General features: G+C 46.3%; 1 protein-coding gene across 4 annotated transcripts in view; it reads left to right on the forward strand.

Moving 5' to 3' along the window:
- The window catches only part of FLNB (filamin B), a 167,146-nt gene that overhangs the window by 120,781 nt on the left and 24,395 nt on the right, over positions 1 to 21,970 (forward strand). Inside the window, exons 23-35 of one of the 4 annotated variants that reach the window (XM_005547469.4) lie at positions 310 to 472; positions 1,283 to 1,443; positions 5,060 to 5,227; positions 6,254 to 6,346; positions 7,134 to 7,257; positions 9,103 to 9,259; positions 10,459 to 10,648; positions 12,780 to 13,027; positions 15,757 to 15,828; positions 16,556 to 16,658; positions 17,376 to 17,516; positions 19,878 to 20,006; positions 20,768 to 20,941. In XM_005547469.4, coding sequence (XP_005547526.3) covers positions 310 to 472; positions 1,283 to 1,443; positions 5,060 to 5,227; positions 6,254 to 6,346; positions 7,134 to 7,257; positions 9,103 to 9,259; positions 10,459 to 10,648; positions 12,780 to 13,027; positions 15,757 to 15,828; positions 16,556 to 16,658; positions 17,376 to 17,516; positions 19,878 to 20,006; positions 20,768 to 20,941 — 1,923 coding nt within the window. The remainder of the gene's footprint in view (positions 1 to 309; positions 473 to 1,282; positions 1,444 to 5,059; positions 5,228 to 6,253; positions 6,347 to 7,133; positions 7,258 to 9,102; positions 9,260 to 10,458; positions 10,649 to 12,779; positions 13,028 to 15,756; positions 15,829 to 16,555; positions 16,659 to 17,375; positions 17,517 to 19,877; positions 20,007 to 20,767; positions 20,942 to 21,970) is intronic. The other 3 variants (XM_005547470.4, XM_005547471.4, XM_005547472.4) reach the window with 3 other exon arrangements.

Genomic DNA, 21,970 nt, shown 5'->3' on the forward strand with positions numbered 1-21,970 from the left:
CAGGTGTGCACCACCACACTCAGCTAATTTTTGTATTTTTTGTAGAGATGGGGTCTCGCCATGTTGCCCAGGCTGGCCTTGAACTCCTGGACTCAAGCGATCTACCCACTTCGGCCTCCCAAAGTGCTGGGATTATAGGTGTGAGCCACTGCCCCAAGCCACATTACTGTGTTTTTAACCCCCTTTTCCAAATAACGTAGTATAGCATGCAGACTTGAATGCTAGATAAAACTCTGAAGTAGAGAATCATTTTTTCACAAATCGGGGATTTATGTGCAAATATGTGTTTCTGTTTGTTGTTTTGAACAGGTCTCCATGTAGTGGAGGTGACATATGATGATGTGCCTATCCCAAACAGTCCCTTCAAGGTGGCTGTCACTGAAGGCTGCCAACCATCTAGGGTACAAGCCCAAGGACCTGGATTGAAAGAGGCCTTTACCAACAAGCCCAATGTCTTCACTGTGGTTACCAGGTAGGCAAGGCCCTACATTTGGTGTCTTGAATCTCATTTTTATGGCTAGATTCTACTATGTGTCATAGTTTCCTAACTTTTGATAAGATGCATTTTTATTTTTATAATGTATATTTCCTTCTGTAGAGACTTATGTTACATAGAAAGACCAAGCATACCTAAAAAACATACCAAAGCACTAGATAATGGTCATGAAACTATTTAGCAAACTGGGACTGAATCAAGCTCTGTATCTTCATAATGTAAAAATTTGTAGCCAACCTTGTTAAGTATTTTTATTAAAGTTGGTTGCAAGGCATATGCCTGTGTTGTACTTGCAGTCCTAGCCAGTGCAATTAGATAAGAAAAATAGGCTGGGCATGGTGGCTCACACCTGTAATCCCAGCACTTCAGGAGGCCCAGATGGGACATTTGCTTGAGGCCAGGAGTTTGAGACTAGCCTGGGCTTGCTAGTACATGCCTGTACTCCCAGCTACTACTTGGGAGGCTGAGGCATGCGAATTGCTTGAACCAGAGAGACATAGGTTGCAGTGAGTCAAGACCGCGCCACTGCACACCGGCCTGGGCAATGGAGTGAGACTCTGCCTCAAGAAAAAGGAAAATCAATGAAACATAAGCATTGAAAAGGAGGGGTCAGAGTGTCTTTATTTATATTATACTAATGTGAAATTCCCTTTGTGAGAGTGTATCGTAGTAATTGAATTGGGGTGGCTACATGGAATAGTTTATAAAGGGAATTTGCATGAATTTTGGCAATAAGCAGACCAGCATAAATGGTGCATATTTCACTTTCTTTTCCATCCTTTCCAGAGGGGCAGGAATTGGTGGGCTTGGCATCACTGTTGAGGGACCATCAGAGTCGAAGATAAATTGCAGAGACAACAAGGATGGCAGCTGCAGTGCTGAGTACATTCCTTTTGCTCCGGGGGATTATGATGTTAATATCACATATGGAGGAGCCCACATCCCTGGTAAGCTATTCCTCAGAGAGGACCCCAAAGAAGAATTGATTTTGCAGGAAAATGGGTTTGATTTTGCTTATCTCTCTGAGTGGGAAAAACAATCTGATATTTGTAATAGCAGCAAAAGGAAAAAAAAAATCTCTACCTTATTTTGTGCTTGGCTCTTATATACCTTATTCATGTGTCTTGGCTTCTTTTTTTCACTGACAATGCTAGTAGCTGATCAAGATATGCAGATTCAAATTCTTCTTTATAATTTCTTTTGTATTTAGTGATGTCGTGTACACTCACTGTGAAACAGGGTTTCTCAACTTTGGCACTATGTTTCTCAACTTTGGCACTTTGGCACTTTGGCTCTAGTTTCTCAACTTTGGCACTCACTGTGAAACAGGGTTTCTCAACTTTTGGCCAGATGATTCTTTGTGGTGTGGGGCTGTCCTGTGCAATGTAGACTTTTGTCAGCATCCCTGGCCTGTACCTGCTAGATGCCCATAGCAGACTTCTCCTTCCCCATTCTTATTTGTAGCAACCAAAAATGTCTCTATATCTTGTCAGATGTCTTGAGGGACAAAATCACTTCAGGCTGAACCACCGCTGTAAAGATTCAAACAATAAACAAATATATGACTTAAGTAGTGAAGGACCCTCCCCCATTTGTTTTGGGGGGAGGACTCTCCATAGGTTCTAGTTCTCTACTCAAATGATTGTCACCCCCACACATTTTATTTATTTATTTCAATAGCTTTTGGGGTACAAGTTGTTTGTGGTTACATGGATGAATTCTATAGTGGTGAATTCTGAGACTACCTCCCCCACCCCCATTTCTAAAAGGGCAGGTGAGTATGTGGTGTGGACACAAGACCAAGGACTGGGGCTGTTCTGGGCCACTTATGCCTCGTCTCAGGTGTGGTGTGAAGAGGGCAGAGCCCCACCCCAGGACCCCAGGAGCAGGAAAAGCCTCAGCGGAGGCTTGTTCTTCTCTCTCTGGGTCACGCTGAGAGGAGAAGGGCAGGCTGAGAGGCCCACTGCTGGGTTCTGGGTTGACTCTCAGGCAGCTGGAGTGTCCACTGACCACACATTTTCCTGATTCCATCCCTGCTTCCCCATTACCACATGGAAATGTGCACACACACTCACACTCACTGTCTTTCTCTCACACTGATCAGAAAATGTTGACATTCAACTCAGATTGATTCTACTTAGATATTCATTTAAGCCTCAAGTCATTTAAAACATGTTTCTCCTCAAACTTGTGCTTGTGGCTCATTCAATATAGATTTTAAAAATTCCCATAATCACTAGTCTAGGAGATTTCAGCTTTGGGCAAGACAAAGTTCCTGCCCTCAGGGAGCTTACTGTTTAGGGCTTATACAACTAAAACTTGTGATGACTGCTATGAAGAACGAGAATGGGGCTCAGTGACAGAATTCAGAGCTACGGGCTCCTTTTGGAGTTTTGTAACACTTGCATTAGGAGAGAGTTGGGCACAGAGAACGAGTAGAAGGCTGCTCCCAGGAGGGGTGATATGGTGGCTCCGACCTGGCAGGCAACAGCGGAGATGAACATCTCCTGGTTTTTGTGGCAACGAAACTTTTTGACTATGGGGAAAGGCTGGTGAATGCCACCAGCTTCCGAATCCCCCTTACAGAAAGGGGTCAGAGTTTGTCCCCTGTGGCCCACCTGTGAGCTTAAAGTAAATGGCCATCTTTGAGCATAACAACAGAAAAAACATTCATTTGTGGTTTTCCCATCAGGTGTGGATGGTGCCTTTTTATGTTTCAGGCTCTCTGTTGCCTCCCAGAGACAGCCAAATGCCAGCTTTTTCAGAACCCCAGAACTTTCCCAGGTGGAAACATTTAGTGAAGTGTTGGTTGGTTTTCTTAGCGTCAGGCTTCTTAGCTAAGGCAACCCATGGGGGTACTGCCGTGAAACCGTCGGCGACCTGCCAGCTTCTAATTTCTGGGTGCTTAAATATTAGCCCAGTTTTTCCTGGCCTGGTTAAAAACCCGGAGTGGAGTTATTTTTAACAATGTGTCCTGTCTTACCCATAATGGCGTGTTGATTTCCTGTGGTAGGCCAGCTGTGGTCGGTTGGTGGTGGCTGCCTAGACCACTGGATTGACTGGGGTTCAGAGTGCATGAGGAAGAAGGGCTGGCATAAGGGAATGGTGACATGTGTCTGGGCACTGGAATAAGGGAGTGGCGGATAATGCTTGGGGTCTGCCATCTTGGACAGTTTATCTTACCCGGGTTTGTTGATTCTTGGCTACTCTCATGCTGAGTTCAGACAACTTCTAGTGGAGGCTCTGACTTAAAGATTGGTCTCAGAGGTAGTCCCTTGCCATCAGCTGTTGACGTTGAAATCCTCAACTGTCACTCTCTAAAGTAAAGCCCCCTTTTGTTCCTCTCACCCCAGTGTGGAGGCCTGTGCTTGTTTGCCAGGGCCAGCCATTTATTTCATGTAGCTAAAGTCCTGGATGCTGTTGAAACCCATCTGTTGTTAGAAAGCCGGAGACTCAGTTCTTTGTGTGTCTTGGCTATCTACCATCTCTACTTCTACAAAGTATAAACTCTCTGAGATGCAAAGCAGAGAGCCCTCAGCTTTCACGGCAGTCATTAACTTTGCCAGATACCATGGGGAGCACCAGGACGCCCGTGCAAGGCAAGAGGTGCATGTGGCCCCTTGACGATGGGCGTGGTAGCCTGAGGCATGCTGCAGGTACCCTGGATGGGGAGGTCCCCCCTCCACAGAGAAGTCCATGAGTGTCCATGGCCCAGCCGTTGTTTCTCTGTTGAGCACTTCTCTAGCAAATCGCTATCTCCTTTCCTCGACTCCTCTGTGCTTCATCTTTAAAACGGACACCCACAAGGAGTCAGAGGCCCTCAGGGTCCCCCGTGGAGTCAGCCATGCAGCAGGAACTCAGCTTACACTCAGGAAGACAGTGAGGCTTCACCAGGTGGCTGGGTGACTGAGAAGGTCGAGTGTGGTCAGAAGGTACCAGCTGCATTGGAGGGAGAGGAGTCTGGGGGACACATGGGAGCCATTTGTGGGAGACAGGGCTGGATGTGGGCTGCAGGGCCTGCCCATCTCTCTCCATTCTGTTCTTCCACCACTAGGCTTCCTCCTTCAGTTTCTCCGGCAGCCTGTCTCCTCCCTCACCTCTGGGCTCCTGCATGTGTTGAGGCCTCTCTGAAGCATCTCTCCATCTGCTCCCTCTTGTGCCGCAACTGAGATGTTACTGGAAAGCTTTCTCTGGTCTTACGCAGACCAGGTTGATTGCCTACTGAGTGCTCCACCTTCCACACCCCCAATACGTTATGTAGGATGTTAGAGTGATTTGCTTGCCTCATCCTTCTCCTGCATTGTGCGTTCCTGGGGTGGGGGGTGGCGGTTGTTAACCACTCAGGATCCAGCACCTGGCACAACATCTGCATGTAGTAGGTGCTCTGTGAGAATGGTTGACAACAATGAGTGGGTGCATAAGCAGTGCACACAGTGAGGCAGGAGGGGCTGACCGAGGCCTGCATGGCCGAGGTCCCAGGGGAGCAGCAGTGCCATTCTGGGTGTGCACAAGGTAGTCTCCAGTTCCCAGCTTGTGCTCAGAATCCCATGACCTCTCTTCCAGGCAGCCCCTTCAGGGTTCCTGTGAAGGATGTTGTGGACCCCAGCAAGGTCAAGATTGCCGGCCCTGGGCTGGGCTCAGGCGTCCGAGCCCGTGTCCTGCAGTCCTTCACAGTGGACAGCAGCAAGGCTGGCCTGGCTCCGCTGGAAGTGAGGGTCCTGGGCCCACGAGGTAAGTATGCACCCTGCCTTCCTACAGACATTCATCTGCCCCAGGCAGGGGCAGCCGTGACCCAGAGCAGATGCTTTGCTTTTGAGTTTGCTCATGAGCTTAAAATTAAATTTAAAAAAATTACTTTATTGTTTCATGTTCTATTTAAACAGTAGAAATTCCTGCTTACAAGTAAGCAGGCTTGTTATTTCTCCAGTGATCTGTCCCCCCATTTAATAATACGGCTATCAGTTTCTTAGATGAAGCAGCAGTATTTGGGCTCTCGTATGTAATATGGTGGCGACTGTTTCATTATGTGTTTCAGCATTTGTGAGGGGGCGGGTTGGTCTGGATGTGGCAGATGGTGGGGTTTGGAAGTGATAAGTCATTGAGATACCTTGGTGTCCATGTGGTACATACCAGAACCTGTGGGAATGCCAGGTACATGATGCACGTGATATGTGGCTTTGTCATTGTCTCAATTCCCCAGAGACAGAGGGTGTCTTGGGGAATGGGCTTTGTTGGCAATTTGGCCTGCCCTGTTGGCAGCCTGGAACTTGGGTTTGGTAAGGCTAGCGGGCCATATGGGGACAAAGCCCTGAAGGGCATTGGAACTTGCCTTTTTTGGTAAGTGACCATGTTTCCTCCTTCAGCACTTAAAATTGCTTTTCTCCCGCATAGAGGACAGTGTGCCTAATTTCTTACATAATCTGGATTTTCCTCCCCAGTGATATATTCTTGGATTCACAGAAGTGGCAAATGGGGATTTCCCTCTTTGAAGAGGAACCTTCTCCTTCATGGAGTTCAGCAGGAGGTTATGTCCTTTGAAGCTCAGGGCAGAAGTGGTTTGGGGCAAATGAGGTCATGGGGCTGGGATCAGATTCTGTGAAGTTACAGAGCTTCAGGACCTGCATGCGTTTGTGTGCATGTATGTGTCCCTGTGTATGTGTGAATGAAAGAGAGAGAAAAAAAGAAAGAAAGAGAAGCTTTACTTGGATATCTGCCTCCATTATGAAGGACTCTCAAGTAACAGCCTTTTGATTTTAGCTGATGGCACGGATTCCCAGTCATGGCGCAGCCCCTTGAAAGCCCTTTCAGAGTTCTTTAAAGGTGACCCGAAGGGTGACTTTAATGAGACAGGTTTGCATTTTCCCATGGCTGCTGAATTATGTAACCCAAATGCTTCTTGCTGGCCTCACTTTAAAATTGGCTTACACCTGCCTCATCTGCTTTGCTTAATGAGCATGCCATGCTTTGATTAACCTACCCTGGAGTTGGCCCATCCTTGACTCTCACGTCGGAAACTGGGATCTGGACTCTGCAACCCAGTGCATGCCTTGATGATGTTTTAGCGTAATCTCCAACATCTCCACAGACTTCATCTTGAGGGTCCCCTTGCCCCATGAGATTGGCACCATCACCTGCCCTGCATCTATGCCCCAGCATGCTGGTACCACAGTGTTCTTTACTCAAAGGTGGCCACAAGTCTTGACTAGCCAGCCCATTGGTTAGTTTTTGCTTTTCACAGTTTTGGACTCTTTGGCAGTGTCTCAGCTGTAGAGTAAAATTGCCACATCCTAAGCATGCCTAACCAGCTTGAAAGGTTATAGCGTGTCTTCAACATGCATCATCCACGTACACCCTCCAGCAGCAAGCACAGGCAGTCTCCTTAATTATACTCTAGGGCAGACTGAGTGTATTTTAGCCAACAGAAAGCTAAAGGTGTCTCTTGGGGTCATTTCTGCAACCATGAATTGGGGTTCCTATGATTTTTTCAGGCCTGTGATTATGGTTGCTTGCCTTTAGGTTATTCATCAGTGGAAACCAATAGCTCTTGGGGATGGATGTGATCCTATTTCAAACTTAGCCAAGGGTGAAGTAAAGGTGAAGCCAGGCTCCTCCTTAAACCTCTCATCTCTGTCCTCAGGCCTGGTGGAGCCAGTGAACGTGGTGGACAATGGGGATGGCACACACACAGTAACCTACACTCCATCTCAGGAGGGACCTTATATGGTCTCAGTTAAATATGCTGATGAAGAGATTCCTCGCAGGTAAGCTCCATCCATCCACCCATCCATTCCTCCATCAATCTATCTGTCCACCCTTGCATTCCTCCATCATTCCATACACCCATCCATTCCTCCACCAGTCCATCCATCCACCCATCCATTCCTCCCATTCCTCCCATCAGTCCATCCACCCATCCATTCCTCCATCATTCCCTCCATCCACCCATCCATTCCTCCATCAGTCCATCCATCCATCCATCCGTCCATCCATCCATCCATCCATCCATCCATCCATCCATCCATCCATTCTTTCATCATTCCATCAATCCACCCACCCATTCCTCCATCAGTCCATGCATCCACTCATCCATTCCTCCATCAGTCCATTCATCTACCCATTCATTCCTCCATCAGTCCATCCATCCCTCCACCAGTCCATCCACCCATCCATTCCTCCATCAGTCCATCTACCCATCCATCGAGGCAGCAAGTGTTACATAGAACCTGCAACTTGTCACCACACACTAGCTTTGATATTTGTGGCTCCCACTCTCTCGCTCCCCCAATTCCTTTCAGACATCTTTAGTTTAAAGGTAAGCTGAAATTAAGAAGTTAGAAATTCTAACCAGTTGTGGTGGGATTCACCTGTAATCCCAGCTACTTGGGAGACTGAACTGGGAGGATCACTTCAGCCCAAAAGTTTGAGGCCAGCCTGGGCAACATAGACCCTCCCCTGACATCTCTTTTAAAAAAAGCACTAGTAGTAGTAGTAGTAGTAGTAGAGAATCATTGAAAAAATAAAGAATTTATTAGTTTATTAGAGGTTTCCTTTTGGTGTGTTGGGACAGGACAAAGGTCTTTACTTCAGGGTTTGCTTGATAAAAGCATTTCCAGAAGGTTTTATGTAGAAACCTTCTTCCTTGCTGATATTAATTTTTAAAAAATGTTACATAAGTTCTTCACCTCTTGGAACAATCTCTAAGTGTTTTCTTTTCTTTTTTTAAAAAATCATGCCCCTTAAGATGAAAAACTTTCACCCATATCCCCTAACACATATTTTATATAGAGATAAGCATATTAGCTCTATCTATGTCAAAATGTGTAATTTATAAATGACATTTGTATATTGTTTTACTAATATACCATGTACCATATGAAGTATACTAAATATAGAATAATTATAGATACAGAATATAGAATAAGATGAGATATAAATATTAAAATGAAGTTCCAGTATTCTTTCCATTTGGTGACCATCATCTTAGCATAACAAAACTGGGCTAAATGTGTTTTAACGCTGTATTTCCCAAACTAATTTGTGAGCTCTTCCTCCCGAAACTATTTGTATCCCTTGGAACAGAGGTCCCCAACCCTTGGAGCGTGAACTGGTACGGGTGCATGGCATGTTAGGAATTGGGCCACACAGTGATGGGTGAGCAGTCATTACCGCCTGAGCTCCATCTCCTGTCAGATCAGCGGCTGCATTAGATTCTCGTAGGAGTGTGAACCCTATTGTGAACTGCACATGAGAGGGATTGTGCGCTTCTTATGAGAATCTAACTAATGGCTGATGATCTGAGGTGCAACAGTTTTATCCCAAAAGCATTCCCCCACCACGCCCCCTGGTCTTCCACGAAACCAGTCCCTAGTGCCAAAAAGGTTGGGGACTGCTGCCTTGGAACACACTCAGAGCAAAACCAGTCTGTCATGTAATGGTTACTACCTCATAGTTGTAAATTTCTGCTGGACTTAGGCACCTTGACTAACTCACTATCTTATCTACTGTAGAAACCCCCTTTTCCATCCCACTCATGTGTAAGAAAAGTCAGATGCAGCTGGGTTGACACGTATCTTTACTGACTAGGGTGTGTGTGTGTGTCTATCAAGTCCCTTCAAGGTCAAGGTCCTTCCCACATATGATGCCAGCAAAGTGACCGCCAGTGGCCCCGGCCTTAGTTCCTATGGTGTGCCTGCCAGTCTACCTGTGGACTTTGCAATCGATGCCCGAGATGCCGGGGAAGGCCTGCTTGCTGTTCAGATAACGGTAACTTGGAGTTATTTTTCGAGCCAAACCTTAATCCTAAGACTTCATTTCCAGGCCACATTTAAGAACAAGGGTTTCAATAACCGATGTCTGTGCAAGTTGTTTGTTAGATTTTCCCACCAAAGAGTCAGTAAATGTGCAGAAGCATAAGCAGCTCGCCTGAGAGATTTGAGGGTGTAGCTCCAAGAACCACTTTTTGGTGAATTTTCATGTTTTTTTAACTACATCTATTCCTATGTTTTTATTTTTGTTTTTTTAAAGATGGGGTTTCACCATCTTGCCCAGTCTGGTCTTGAACTCTCCTGGGCTCAAGCAATCAGCCTGCCTCAGCCTCCCAAAGTGCTGGGATTAGAGTCATGAGACACTGTGCCCATCCCCTATGTTTTTATTTTTAAATGTTTTAAATTACTCTTTGGATCAGTTAAGACTAAGTTATGCTGCATACTGCAGTAAACCTTAAAATAAGAGTGACTGAAATAAATGAGATTATTCTCTCTTGTTAAGGAAGCCCAGGTTAAGCCACCTGGGTGCCCTGTACCTTACCAAGGAGGTCGGCTCCATCTCTCTGCTCCTCTACCTAGCATGTGACTTTTATCCTTAAGGTCTTCTCCTGGACCACAAGGCTGCCAGTGCTCTGGCCATCACGTCCACGTGGCAGGCCAGAAGGAGGAAGAAAGAAGGGAAAAAGGGGTCCTCCCAGCTCAGTTGGCTCTCTTAAGCAGCCCTGCCAAAAATCTATCTTAGACTTCCATTCCCTTCTGATTTGTCGGGGGTTGACCACAAGTCACATTACCTAGTGGCAAGGATGCTAGGAAGTGGAGTCCCATCTTCTGGGAGCAGTGCACCTAGCTAAGAGTTACAGTCCTATTAATAAAGAGAAAAGGGAGACTGGATGCGGTGGTGTGTGAGCAGAAGCCTCTGCCTCCTCCCCTCCCTACATTTCAGAGGATTTCGAGCTAAAACACTCTTGGTTCACCTGACAACAAAGTTACTAAAAATTGGCTGTGTCTGTCATGGTGTTAAAGGGATCTGTGACCCTCTACTCTCCCTACAAAAAAAACAAAACAAAACTAGATTGTATTAAGCCATCCATTCTGTCTCTCCACTAGAGGCACTAATAGGAAAATATGTCAAGGTTTTCCATGAATGTTTTCTACATCTTGACAACATCCTAAATAGCGTTTCTCTATGATCCACAGGACCAAGAAGGAAAACCCAAAAGAGCCATTGTCCATGACAATAAAGATGGCACATATGCTGTCACCTACATCCCCGACAAGACTGGGCGCTATATGATTGGGGTCACCTACGGGGGTGACGACATCCCACTTTCTCCTTATCGCATCCGAGCCACACAGACGGGTGATGCCAGCAAGTGCCTGGCCACGGGTGAGTACAGAGCATCTCAAGGTCAGGAGCACGGGCTTTGCAATCAGAAAGCCGGGCTGTAGCCCTTCTCTGTGATTTACAAGCTACATGATCTGGGCACGTTGCTCGACCTCACTGAACTTCAGTTTGACATAGATTGAAGCTCTTCATTTTTATTTGGAGAACATTTAGATCCAAGAAGCTCTTCTAAGAAGCTCTTCTAAGGAACAGAGACTGTTGTACAGGGTTATTGCAAAGATTAGATGAGGTCAGGCATGAAAAATGCTTAGCACGGTGCCAGATACATGATAACTATTATTATATGCTTTTGAAGTGTTGAGAACCCAACTCTGATGGCGGCTCCCATGAAAAGCAGCAAATTTCTGCCTTTTATGAATAGATAGTTACTCAGCATTCATTCAAGAGCATTTCAGGTCAGCATTAGAGAAACACATTTAAGGATCTAGGTTTTTTTCGTCATGCATGTGTAAACCTCTCAGGAATTCTCCATGAATATTTGAGCATCACAGTTTCTTTGGTTTCTTTCTTTTTTTCCTCTCTCCTTCTTCCTTCAGTTTCTAAGACACAACTATTGACTGTCACAGGCCTTTCTTTTCTTTTTTTTTGAGATGGAGTCTTGCTCTGTTGCCCAGGCTGGAGTGCAGTGACGCAATCTCAGCTCACTGCAGCCTCAGCCTCCTGAGTAGCTGGGACCACAGGTGCCCACCACCATGCCCGGCTAAGGTTTGTATTTTTAGTGGAGACAGGGTTTCACCATAATTGGCCAGGCTGGTCTCGAACTCCTAGCCTCAAGTGATCCACCCTCCTCGGCCTCCCAAAGTACTGGGATTACAGGTGTGAGCCACCGTGCCCGAACGGCCTTTCAGTTTTTAAGAACAGCCCTTGGGCAGCTCAGTGCTGCTGCTCAAGCAGATTTCAAAACATGAATCCCCATCTCTAAAATGAGACAGATTTACTTCTTTTTAAATAAGTAGACTAAGCACAGGACCACCCTTCATGTGTTTTGTTTCTCTCATAGCGCATCTTTTTTTGAATGGAGAAAATCTGGGCTTTCACAGCAAGGTTGTGAGTTGTTCAGTGTGGCCCTTTTTGGCTCACCCATGGCAAAAAATGGAGAAATTTTGGAATGCTGGCCAGTCCACCACCTCCTAGGTCTATGCAGCTGCCAGCGACAACCAGATCATCTTTACTAATTGATGGCATGTTAACGTTGGTTGGGGACTTCCCCATTGCCTTCCAGGCCCTATTTCCTCCCCCAGCTTGGGCAGAATCCTGAGCTGAATACTTGCCTTTTGGCTACACCTTTGCCTTTGGCTAAACCAAGGGTCTGTCATTCAGTGCCTTCCACAGATTGACTCCAGTCTTCTCTTCCACTACTCCCTGAACAAACTGCTCTGGCCACCCTCCCTGTTACTCCTACGCACTTGGCTCATATTTGCCAATGTGCTTTTAGTTCATGCTGTTCTGCATTTCCTGATGTATGGATCCTGTGTAAAGGGGCGCCAGAAATCAGAGAGAGACTGGTCACTGGGGAGAGGTTGCAAGTATCCCTTAGCTAACAGAACCCATCCTTCTGGGTTCAGCCATGTTTCCTTTCTTTAGGAAGCCCTTTGTCAGTGTGGCAACCCTGGTATATAAATTCTTAGGACCTTTGCCTAGATATGCTGCCAGACACTTCCCCGAGGAACAGTGTGTTATTTTTTCTGTAACTTAGTTCCTCTTCAGCATTTCCACTGCAGTTGGAGCTGTCATTCTTGGTGCCTGGCCCTGTTAGCATCTTGAGAGCAGGGACTGTGTCTTACCCACCTTTATGTGTACCTGGCACTTAAGAAAATGCCCAATATGTTTGTTGAAAGGTGACCTTCCATTGCCATACCTTTAAATGCTGGCAAACCCAGGCTAACCTTTAGTCAACACTCAGAGCTTATAGATGCTCCTTGTTTAGTAAATAATTGATGAAGTAACCCTTTGAGCAACATCTGATTGGGGATCTTTGGGATATCCCTCTGAATGGCAGCAGTTGAAGGCCTAACATTTACAGGCACAGACAGCATGGATGGGTGTGATTTGTTCTTGGGCCTCCAGGACGTGTGTCCATACTTCCATTCTCTTCCCCTGAACTCTTCTCCAGGTCCTGGAATCGCCTCCACTGTGAAAACTGGCGAAGAAGTAGGCTTTGTGGTTGATGCCAAGACTGCCGGGAAGGGGAAAGTGACCTGCACGGTTCTGACCCCAGATGGCACTGAGGCCGAGGCCGATGTCATCGAGAATGAAGATGGAACCTATGACATCTTCTACACAGCTGCCAAGCCAGGCACATATGTGATCTATGTGCGCTTCGGTGGTGTTGATATTCCTAACAGCCCCTTCACTGTCATGGTAAGAGAAATTCCTTCTCCAGAGCATGCTGTTATTGGTGGAAACTGTAACAGCTGCCATTTGTTGAACCTTGACCAGGATATCCTCTTCCACTTTTTTTTCCCCTTTGGAAATTTTGTTAAGCCGTTGTGACCTTGTAGAGTCCCAGAGTAATCTCTAGAAACTCAGAAACCCTTTGGCTCTAAGGCTTTTTAGGGAATCTTACTGACCACCAAGGTGTCTATCATAATAAGGAACTTGGGCAGTATCCTGGCCTAAGCTGAGGCGTTTTGAAAGATAACTCCTCAGAAAAACACACCTTTACGAAAATGTTTCTACATAAAACATGACAGGTTTTTAACCTGCCAGCTCTTCCTTCTTCCATCTTCATGGCCATTCTCCATGGCTGGAGGAGAGACCTTCCTGATGCTGTTTTGTTTGGAGACTTGACTCTGATAACCCAGGACTCAAAGTACCTCCACCTGTGTTTTGGAAAGATTCACAGTTTATGTATGAGGGGCAAATACCTTGTCTCTTGCAGCGAGGAACATCTGGAATAGAAGGAGGAAACCATTATGCAAACATCTGGGTTAGTGAACGACCAAGGTCTTTCATTTTCAGTTCTGAGTGACTTATAGATCTTCCTCTGATTATTTATTTTTGTTATTGCATAATAGATCTTCCTGTGAATATTCTTCAACCAGGAAAGGGATTAGAAACCTCAGGGGCATTACCTCACTGAACCTTCAAAACCAAGCATCGTTGGGCCTTTTTTTTTTTTTTTTTTTTGTTTTTTTTTTGTTTTTTTTTTTTACAAATGAAGCATGCTTGTTCTAGACAGACACCAAGTACCATGCTGTCATCCTCACTGGTGTCCTTTGATACTGCCATCAGCAGCCGCACTTGACCACAAGGTTCATAGGCCCTTCATGTTTTTAATGACCTGGCCTTCTTCACAGCCTACAAAGCACCTTCTAATTATTTCATTTTGTGCAGTAATGGAGAGGTGCATGCCGACTCCTTTCTAAACAGAAGCTCAGGGACTTTCTTCCAAACAGTCTATACTCTGTCGTAGCTTTGTTCCCTTCCATCGATGTTTGTTTATCCGTAAACAGCGTGCCAGAGATCTGGAGGCTCTTTTATGTCTCAAGTAGGTAAACACTTGTCAACTTTTGACATTGTTCATTTAAGAGTGTTTTTCTTCTGTAGGAAGAAGGAAATACAGCTGGGAAGTTGATGTCATTATTCACAGAGAAGGGTACCAGTTGTAGTCTTCAGAATCTGTTTTTAGCCCATACTGGGTTTTATCTGGTTGGTTAGAATTAGGTAGGAGGGAAAAGCAGCCAACCACCGAGCAGTGGTCATGGGCCTGCTGGTGCGATGAGTTGGGGGTAAGAGAAGACCATATTGGGAAGGTCTAAGTGAGAAAGTCAGAGTAAAAAAATTGAGGACCCTTGTTACAGAAGTGGAGGCTTCCAAACTCAGTAAGAATAAGTGTCTCCTAGCCCCTGAATACACACAAAGCAAGAATATTTTGTGTTTACCCACTGCCCCCTGACCACTGCTGAAGGCAGAAAGGGACGATCACCCACAGTACCTACAGTACCTGGTTTGGGTCTTTGTTCTCTCATTCCAGGGAGAGAACCTTAACTGGATGGACTGACTGACTGTTCATTGGCTTTGGTTGGGTAGATTCCCTGCGTCTCACTATCAGTTTGAGGCCAAAAAGGACACTGACCCACACTGCAGTCATAGCAAATGTCTCAAGGAGACCCACACTGGTGTGAGCCATCACGCCCAGCCAGGAGCATTAAATCTAAGATTTGTTGAAAATGAATTTATAAAAAACTTTAAAAACATTAACTGCTGAGCATGGTGGCTCACGTCTGAAATCTCAGCACTTTGGGAGGCCAAGGTGAGAGGATTGCTGGAGCCCAGGAGTTTAAGACCAGCCTGGGCAACACAGTGAGACCCCCATCTCTACCAAAAAAAAAAATTAGCCTGGTGTGGTGCACACCTCTAGTCCCAGCTACTCAGGAGGCTGAGGTGGGAGGATCGCCTGAGCCCAGAAGGTTGAGGCTGTAATAAGCTAAGACTGCACCACTGCACTCCAGCTTGGATGACAGAGCAAAACTCTGCCTCAAAAAAAATTAAATAATTAACCACAGTAGACATTTATCAAGTGAAAAAAGACCTTTTTCCTAATTCTGTGCTGCAGAGATGCCTCGTGTTAGTTTTTACCTGCTTACACTTCACACACCTCAGTTTCATGCCTGGGATCACACTGTACGTATTGCTTTCACACCTTGCTTCCTTCCCTCAGTGTGCCATAGATACCCTTACATATTGATTCATTGGACCTGACTGCTGTGTTCCACTGGACAGACTCACCAGAATTTATTTGACCCAACCCCTTCCAGATGGACGTTAGGTTGCTTTAGTTTTGCACGACCACAGATGGCGCCAGTCAAGGTCCTTACACACATCAGTTACCTATGGAGCCTCTTGCCAGCGTAGGTCTGCTTGCCAGAAGTGGGGTTGTGGGCTTACAGGGCATGCACATCTGACAGTCAAAGAGAGGTCACCAACTTGCCTTCCAAAAGGGCAGTAAGAAAGTGTCCTTCGCTAGAGCGAGCAGCTCACTGCGGTTCAAGATGGAGCAGTGGGGGAAGCAGCTCTGTGGTGGTAGAGTCTACTGAGTGTATCCTTCCAGTATGGTTCCCAACTAATCTCCATTTGCCACTGACCAGGCCACAGATGGGGAAGTCACAGCCGTGGAGGAGGCACCGGTAAATGCATGTCCCCCTGGATTCAGGCCCTGGGTACAATTTTGGTTTTTTCCTTTTTGTGTTTCTGTGTTTACTCAGCCTTCATTTCAGAAAATCTGCCATCTGCTTCTGGGATTGCTTAAGCCCTGTGGGTGTCCTGGTCATTGGTCATTGGTGTGCCCCTCACTGATCAGCCCATCACGATGATCCCTGCTTTTTCTGTAATAAGATCACCTTCGCGTCACCATCCGTGCTCCACAAATCGCCAGCCGTCGTGTCTGTGATCACGCTCGGTGCAGTTTGTCTCTGTGTTTAAAGAGAAAGACAGACAGCTGTCTGCAGCCCTGCTGCTGCCTCTCAAAGCCGCCACTTGCACATTCAGTTTCTGTTCAGGGGGAAAGCCACCCACTGCTACTCTCTGCCACTTAAAATGCACCTTCTTTTCCAGGCCACAAGCAACTAAACCTTTCCAGATGGAGCCTCTTGGGACTCATAGACATTGCTGTCTCTCACTTTTCCACTTTCCTGTGGGCGCTGCTGGGAATTTTACAAACAGACTCCTGAGTGATTGCTAACAGTTGGTCAGCGTGACTTCTCCAGTCCCTCAGGTTCTACCCTGGGTCTGGAGCCACTTAGACAAAGCCCATACCACAATGGGCAGCCACATTCCCAAATCCCGGCCTCACTGGCTTGCAGAATTCCCAGCAGCTCTACCCCCTGTAGCTTCACCAGCTCCCGCTGTTGTCCGCTTTACCCAGTGACCACTGCCTTCTGTTTTTAGGTGACCGAAGAGGCCTATGTCCCAGTGAGTGACATGAATGGCCTGGGATTTAAGCCTTTTGACCTGGTCATTCCGTTTGCTGTCAGGAAAGGAGAAATCACTGGTAAGCACTTGCCATGAAGGCTGTCTCATTCTCACTTGCTCTCATGAGCTTCCCAGAATGGTGCTGGGGAGGTGTGTCCACTGTCTCCCAGACCTGGGCTCCTTAACCCCGGGTCATGAGTTCTTGGTCTCGGGCGTTGGGCCGTGGGCTCCTGAAACTACAGAATGTGCCACGTGTGTGTTTCTCTGAAGAAGTGACTCACTGACAACTTGCATTACTTTCTTGAGGGGGCCCATGATTCTCTCTAGGTTAAGAACTGCTGTGTTTAGATACCTCATGACTGTCGGGTTCCTGTTTGCCCCTTTTCCCTGCCTCCTCTTGTTTGACTTTTCCAGATGCGACTTTGACACTGAGTCTGTCATACAGGAGTTCCTTTCTCCCCTCAGCCTCTTTTCAATGCCTGCTTCTCTTTGGTTTGATGCTCTACCTATCCAGCTGGTTTCACGGTCTTCTCAAGTCCTTTCTGAGCTTGATTTTGCCAGTTGTAAAAAACTCTTTAAGAGTTGTCTGCTGTATTTTGTGGAAGTCAAATGGAACTGGGAAAAAAAGAAGAAAAGAGCAAATGGTCTTTCCCATTGTGGGACTTGAGTGTTTTAGGCAGCAATGAATGTCCTTGGGTCTGGAAACCTTTATTTTGAATACGTCTGTGCCTTGGGCTCTGCTTCTCTGGGGAAGGTTGCTGGTGGGCTCATTGCACCGTCTCCCTGTGCTCCATAGGGGAGGTACACATGCCTTCTGGGAAGACGGCCACACCTGAGATTGTGGACAACAAGGACGGCACGGTGACTGTTAGATACGCCCCCACTGAAGTTGGGCTCCACGAGATGCACATCAAATACATGGGCAGCCACATCCCTGGTAAGTTGAGCTGAGCAGGCCTAGCAGGGCTCCACCGTTTAGGGGCATCTGGGCAGCATACAGACGCTCCTCAGCTGCCGTGTAGGGAGTGGCTTTTGGCAGCAGGCTGGGGAATGCAGCATTGGCAACCCTGCAAAACCAAACAGCCTGGGACCCTAGCAGGTCCAGCTGATTTCTAGAAGGGATGATGTAGCTCAGTGTCTTGGGTTACCGTGCAGGCCTTTGGGTCTGTGGTTGTTTATCTTAGTCACTACGCCGAGTGTGGCCAGAGGGCAAGCTGGGAGAAAAATGTGAGGCACAGTGAGGGACTTTCCAGCCTGGCCTGCAGAGCCCTATGTGGCCTGGGGACTTGGGGCAGGGTCAGAGGCGGAAGAAGAGGACCAGCAGCCCAAGTTCCAAGGGAATCCGGCCCAAGTTCCATGGGCCACCAACCAGCACAGTGTCACTGGTTCACTCTTTCTTTCTTTTTGTAGTTGTTTAAATATTTGTTTTTTAATTTAGTATTTTGAATAGGTAACACATTCTCATGGTTCAAAAATAAAAATTATATGGAGAAAGGTTTCCTTCCCACCCATATCCTCCGTCTGCCCTCTCCTTGAACCAGACTATCATAAATTTTTTTATGTTCGACTTCAGAGTTTTAGAGTTTTATTTTGTGTGTGTGTGTGTGTGTGTGTGTGTGTGTGTGTGTGGAGATAGGATCTCACTATGTTGTCCAGGTTGGTCTTGAACTCCTGTCCTCAAGCATTCCTCCCACCTTGGTCTCCTAAAGTGTTGGGATAACAGGCATAAGCCACCACGCCTGGCCATTTTCAGAGTATTTTTAAGACTCTCCATGCAAATAGAAATACAGATATATAAGAGAGTATCTTTCCAGCCTTCCTTCATGTGGACGAACCATTACATATTTGACCATTTCCCTGTTGGAGGGATTTTGGTTCTTCCTGCCGTTGCTGTCCCCAGTCTTGCTGCAGCAAATCGACTTTTCCCCTAGTCACTTCACACTCATGAAGATGTATCTGTGAGATTTAGTTACCAGAGGAGGCATTGCTGGGGCCCCAGTGCAGGCATCTACAATTTGACAGATCTTGCCAAATTGCCCTTCAGAGGGGCTGTTGCAGTTCACACACCCTCCAGCCATGGAGGAGAGCACCTTCTTTTCCACAAAATTTGCCAGTAGAATATGCTATCACATTTTTGGATCTTTGCCAGCCTGATGGTTGGAAAGAAACAGAATCTCAGTGTTGCTTTATTTGTATTTCTCTTGTGAATGAGACCACACAGCTTTCCATATGTCTATTTGTATTTCTTTTTCTGTGAACTGAACGTTTGGATCCACGGCCTGTTTTTCTGTTTGGTTATTGGCCTTTGTCATATAGTTTCTAAGAGCAATTTAAACATTGGAGAGATTAGCCCTTTGTGGTAGGAGTTGCAAATATTTCTCTGAGATTGGCATTTGCTTTAGTTGCCTGTATGTAATATTGGCTTAAAGCAAAAATGTATTATCTACTTCTATTTAAATATTCTAAAGTGCAGATGGAGAGAGAGGAAAAAATGTTTCTCACATCTGCCATCCACTTCCACTGCTGGTGCAAGTTGTGTATCTTTTTAGATGTTTCTCTCTGTATCTACAAACATACATATAATTTTGTTCTATTTTGTTTTTAAAGGAATAGCGTAATGGTATTCATAGTTTATAGCAACTTGCTTTTTTTCTTTTTAATGCATCATATTATGGATAATTTCTCAAGTTAGTAAACATGGGTCTTCCTCACTCTTTTTAATGGCCCATGAGTAGATCAGCATTTATTTAACCAGTCCCCTGTTGTGAACACTTAGGTCTTTTCCTGATGTGCACCTGAACACTGCAGAAATGAAAGTGCTTACGTAGGGCTAGCAGTCGGGGTGGGTGGGAAAGACCACTGTGGGGTTGATTCCTTACAGTTTGAATGGCGTGGGCAAATGGCCTTCCAAAAGCCCTTTCCACTCACCTTCCCTCTAGCCATGGGTCCTTTCACCACCCAAGAGTTTCTTCCTTATTTATCAGTTGGGCTGGATTGCCTTACCTCAGCCCCCTTCCTCATCTGTGGCAGCCTCCAGGATTGTTTTTCTTATGTTGTGATTGAAGGAATAATACTGTGTAGACCCTCTCTGATGTCCTGGGATGGCGGGGGACAGGAGGTGCATCTGCATCTCTTTCTGTCTCTGCATCTCCTTCTGTTTCTGCATCTCTTTCTGTCTCTGCCTCTGCTTAGGAGGCGCCAGACCTGTAGAGAGGTGAGTGTTAAGTTGCCGGTTGTCCAAGGTCTTCATTCACCCCTTCATGAGCACCAATTTTGTTTGTGTCCTTTGTAAACCCAGAGAGCCCACTCCAGTTCTATGTGAACTACCCCAACAGTGGAAGCGTTTCTGCATATGGTCCAGGCCTCGTGTATGGAGTGGCCAACAAAACTGCCACCTTCACCATCGTCACAGAGGATGCAGGAGAAGGTACTGTGTAGTTTACATGTTTATATGCCTCCAGCCATCCATTCGGAGGGTTAAGTGGACACGGTTCTAGGGTGGCTTTTAAAAGTGAGACAATTGAATGGTAGTATTTGTCTTGTCTTTTCTCTCATATAAATCTGTAGAGCTGCTTTGTCTTCTACCCAGAAAGACATTTTTGAAGTCCTTTGTGTTCTAATTGAAATCAGATTCATGCTATGAAATACTTTATGTGACTTGTCTGGAATTTAAGTATGTTTTGGTTGGTAATGTTTTTGTTCTTTTTGCACATGTATCCACAAGACCACATGACTTACTGAGTGGCTCTTTTTGATAAAGCTGTGTGCCCATTCACATGGTATTCATGGAGACTCCCAAATCTGTGGTTCTAATGGAATTTCCATGATGGCAGCCAGTGCCTGATAGAAAGGGACAATACACCTCTGCCCTCCACCGCCCACCATCTCTTATGTGAAATTGACATGCACGGCTCCTTCCTTTTCTCATCCCATGCATCCTGAGAGTAGAGGGAGCTCCAGGGTTACTTGCAGTGAAGAACTCAGACATTTGGGGTTTCTTCTCAGTGGATATTTTTACCACATGGAGTGCTTTGTTCTGACAGATGTCCCTTTGCCCACAGCTCACGTGGAGTGCATCAGTCCGTTGTCCCCAGCATCAGGGCTGCCCTGGATGAGTTGTTACAAGGAAACTCTTAAAACAAGGAAACTCTCTCCCTAACACCCCTGCATCCCTGTTCCCACTTGTAGGTGGTCTGGACTTGGCTATTGAGGGCCCCTCAAAAGCAGAAATCAGCTGCATTGACAATAAAGATGGGACATGCACAGTGACCTACCTGCCCACTCTGCCAGGCGACTACAGCATTCTGGTCAAGTACAATGACAAGCACATCCCTGGCAGCCCCTTCACAGCCAAGATCACAGGTAGGGTTGTCTGACTTCTGGAGGCTTCCTCATGGGAAGCGTGGCTGCCCCTGACTGCCACCCTCCTTATCAGACCACAGGCGGCAGGCTAGACATCTCTTTGAGTTTAGGTTTCACGGAGACTCATTGAGGAGGAGCAGGGGATGGAATCCAATTTTGGATTGGCTAAATTCTTCCCTTGCTGATAATCCAGGAAAAAGCAAGAGCTAGTATTTGGAGCACACTTTTACTGTGCCAGTGTTACTCTAGTGTGCAAAGAGAAAGCTCTCAGATGGAGTATTCAAATCATACTGACCGCAATAGTGCGTGAACTCAGAGATGCCCTTCAGCGTCACTACTAGATAAATTTTCTGCTATCCCTTTTACAGATGGGAAAACTGAGGCTTGGCAAGGTAGTGGTGTAGCCGAGTTCACATATGGGTAAACAGATCCAGGTTATCAAATTCCAAAACCCATGCTCCGCACCTTGCTGTGTTCAGGTTATGCTTTCAGTGGGTTATAAGGAAAATGCACAAGGCAGAGCCCGTGTCCCCACCGTGTTTAGACCTGTCTGTGAAACAGCCAATAGTACTCTGTGGAATGTGGTCATTGTTTACCTAGAAATGCCCACAGCCATGCCAGGCAGGTGCGAGGTCCCTTCAACTACCAAAGATTCCTATATTTTATTTTATTTTTGAGACGGAGTCTTGCTCTGTTACCCAGGATGGAGTTCATGGTGCAAACTTGGCTCACTGCAACCTCCACCTCCTGGGTTCAAGCGATTCCCCTGCCTCAACCTCCCGAATAGCTGGGATTACAGCATCCACCACCACACCCAGCTTATTTTTGTATTTTTAATAGAGATGAAGTTTCACCATGTTGGACAGGCTGGTCTTGGACTCCTGACCCCAAGTGATTCATCTGCCTCAGTCTCTCAAAGTGTTGGGATTAGGCTGGTCCATGAGGACTCAAGTCTCCGGGTCCTGCCAGCTCCTTGTCTTTGCTGCAAGCAGGCATGAATCCCATCATTCTTCATTGGTTGGGTCTACT

The sequence above is a fragment of the Macaca fascicularis genome, chromosome 2, assembly GCF_037993035.2.
Source record: "Macaca fascicularis isolate 582-1 chromosome 2, T2T-MFA8v1.1".
NCBI lineage: Eukaryota > Metazoa > Chordata > Mammalia > Primates > Cercopithecidae > Macaca > Macaca fascicularis.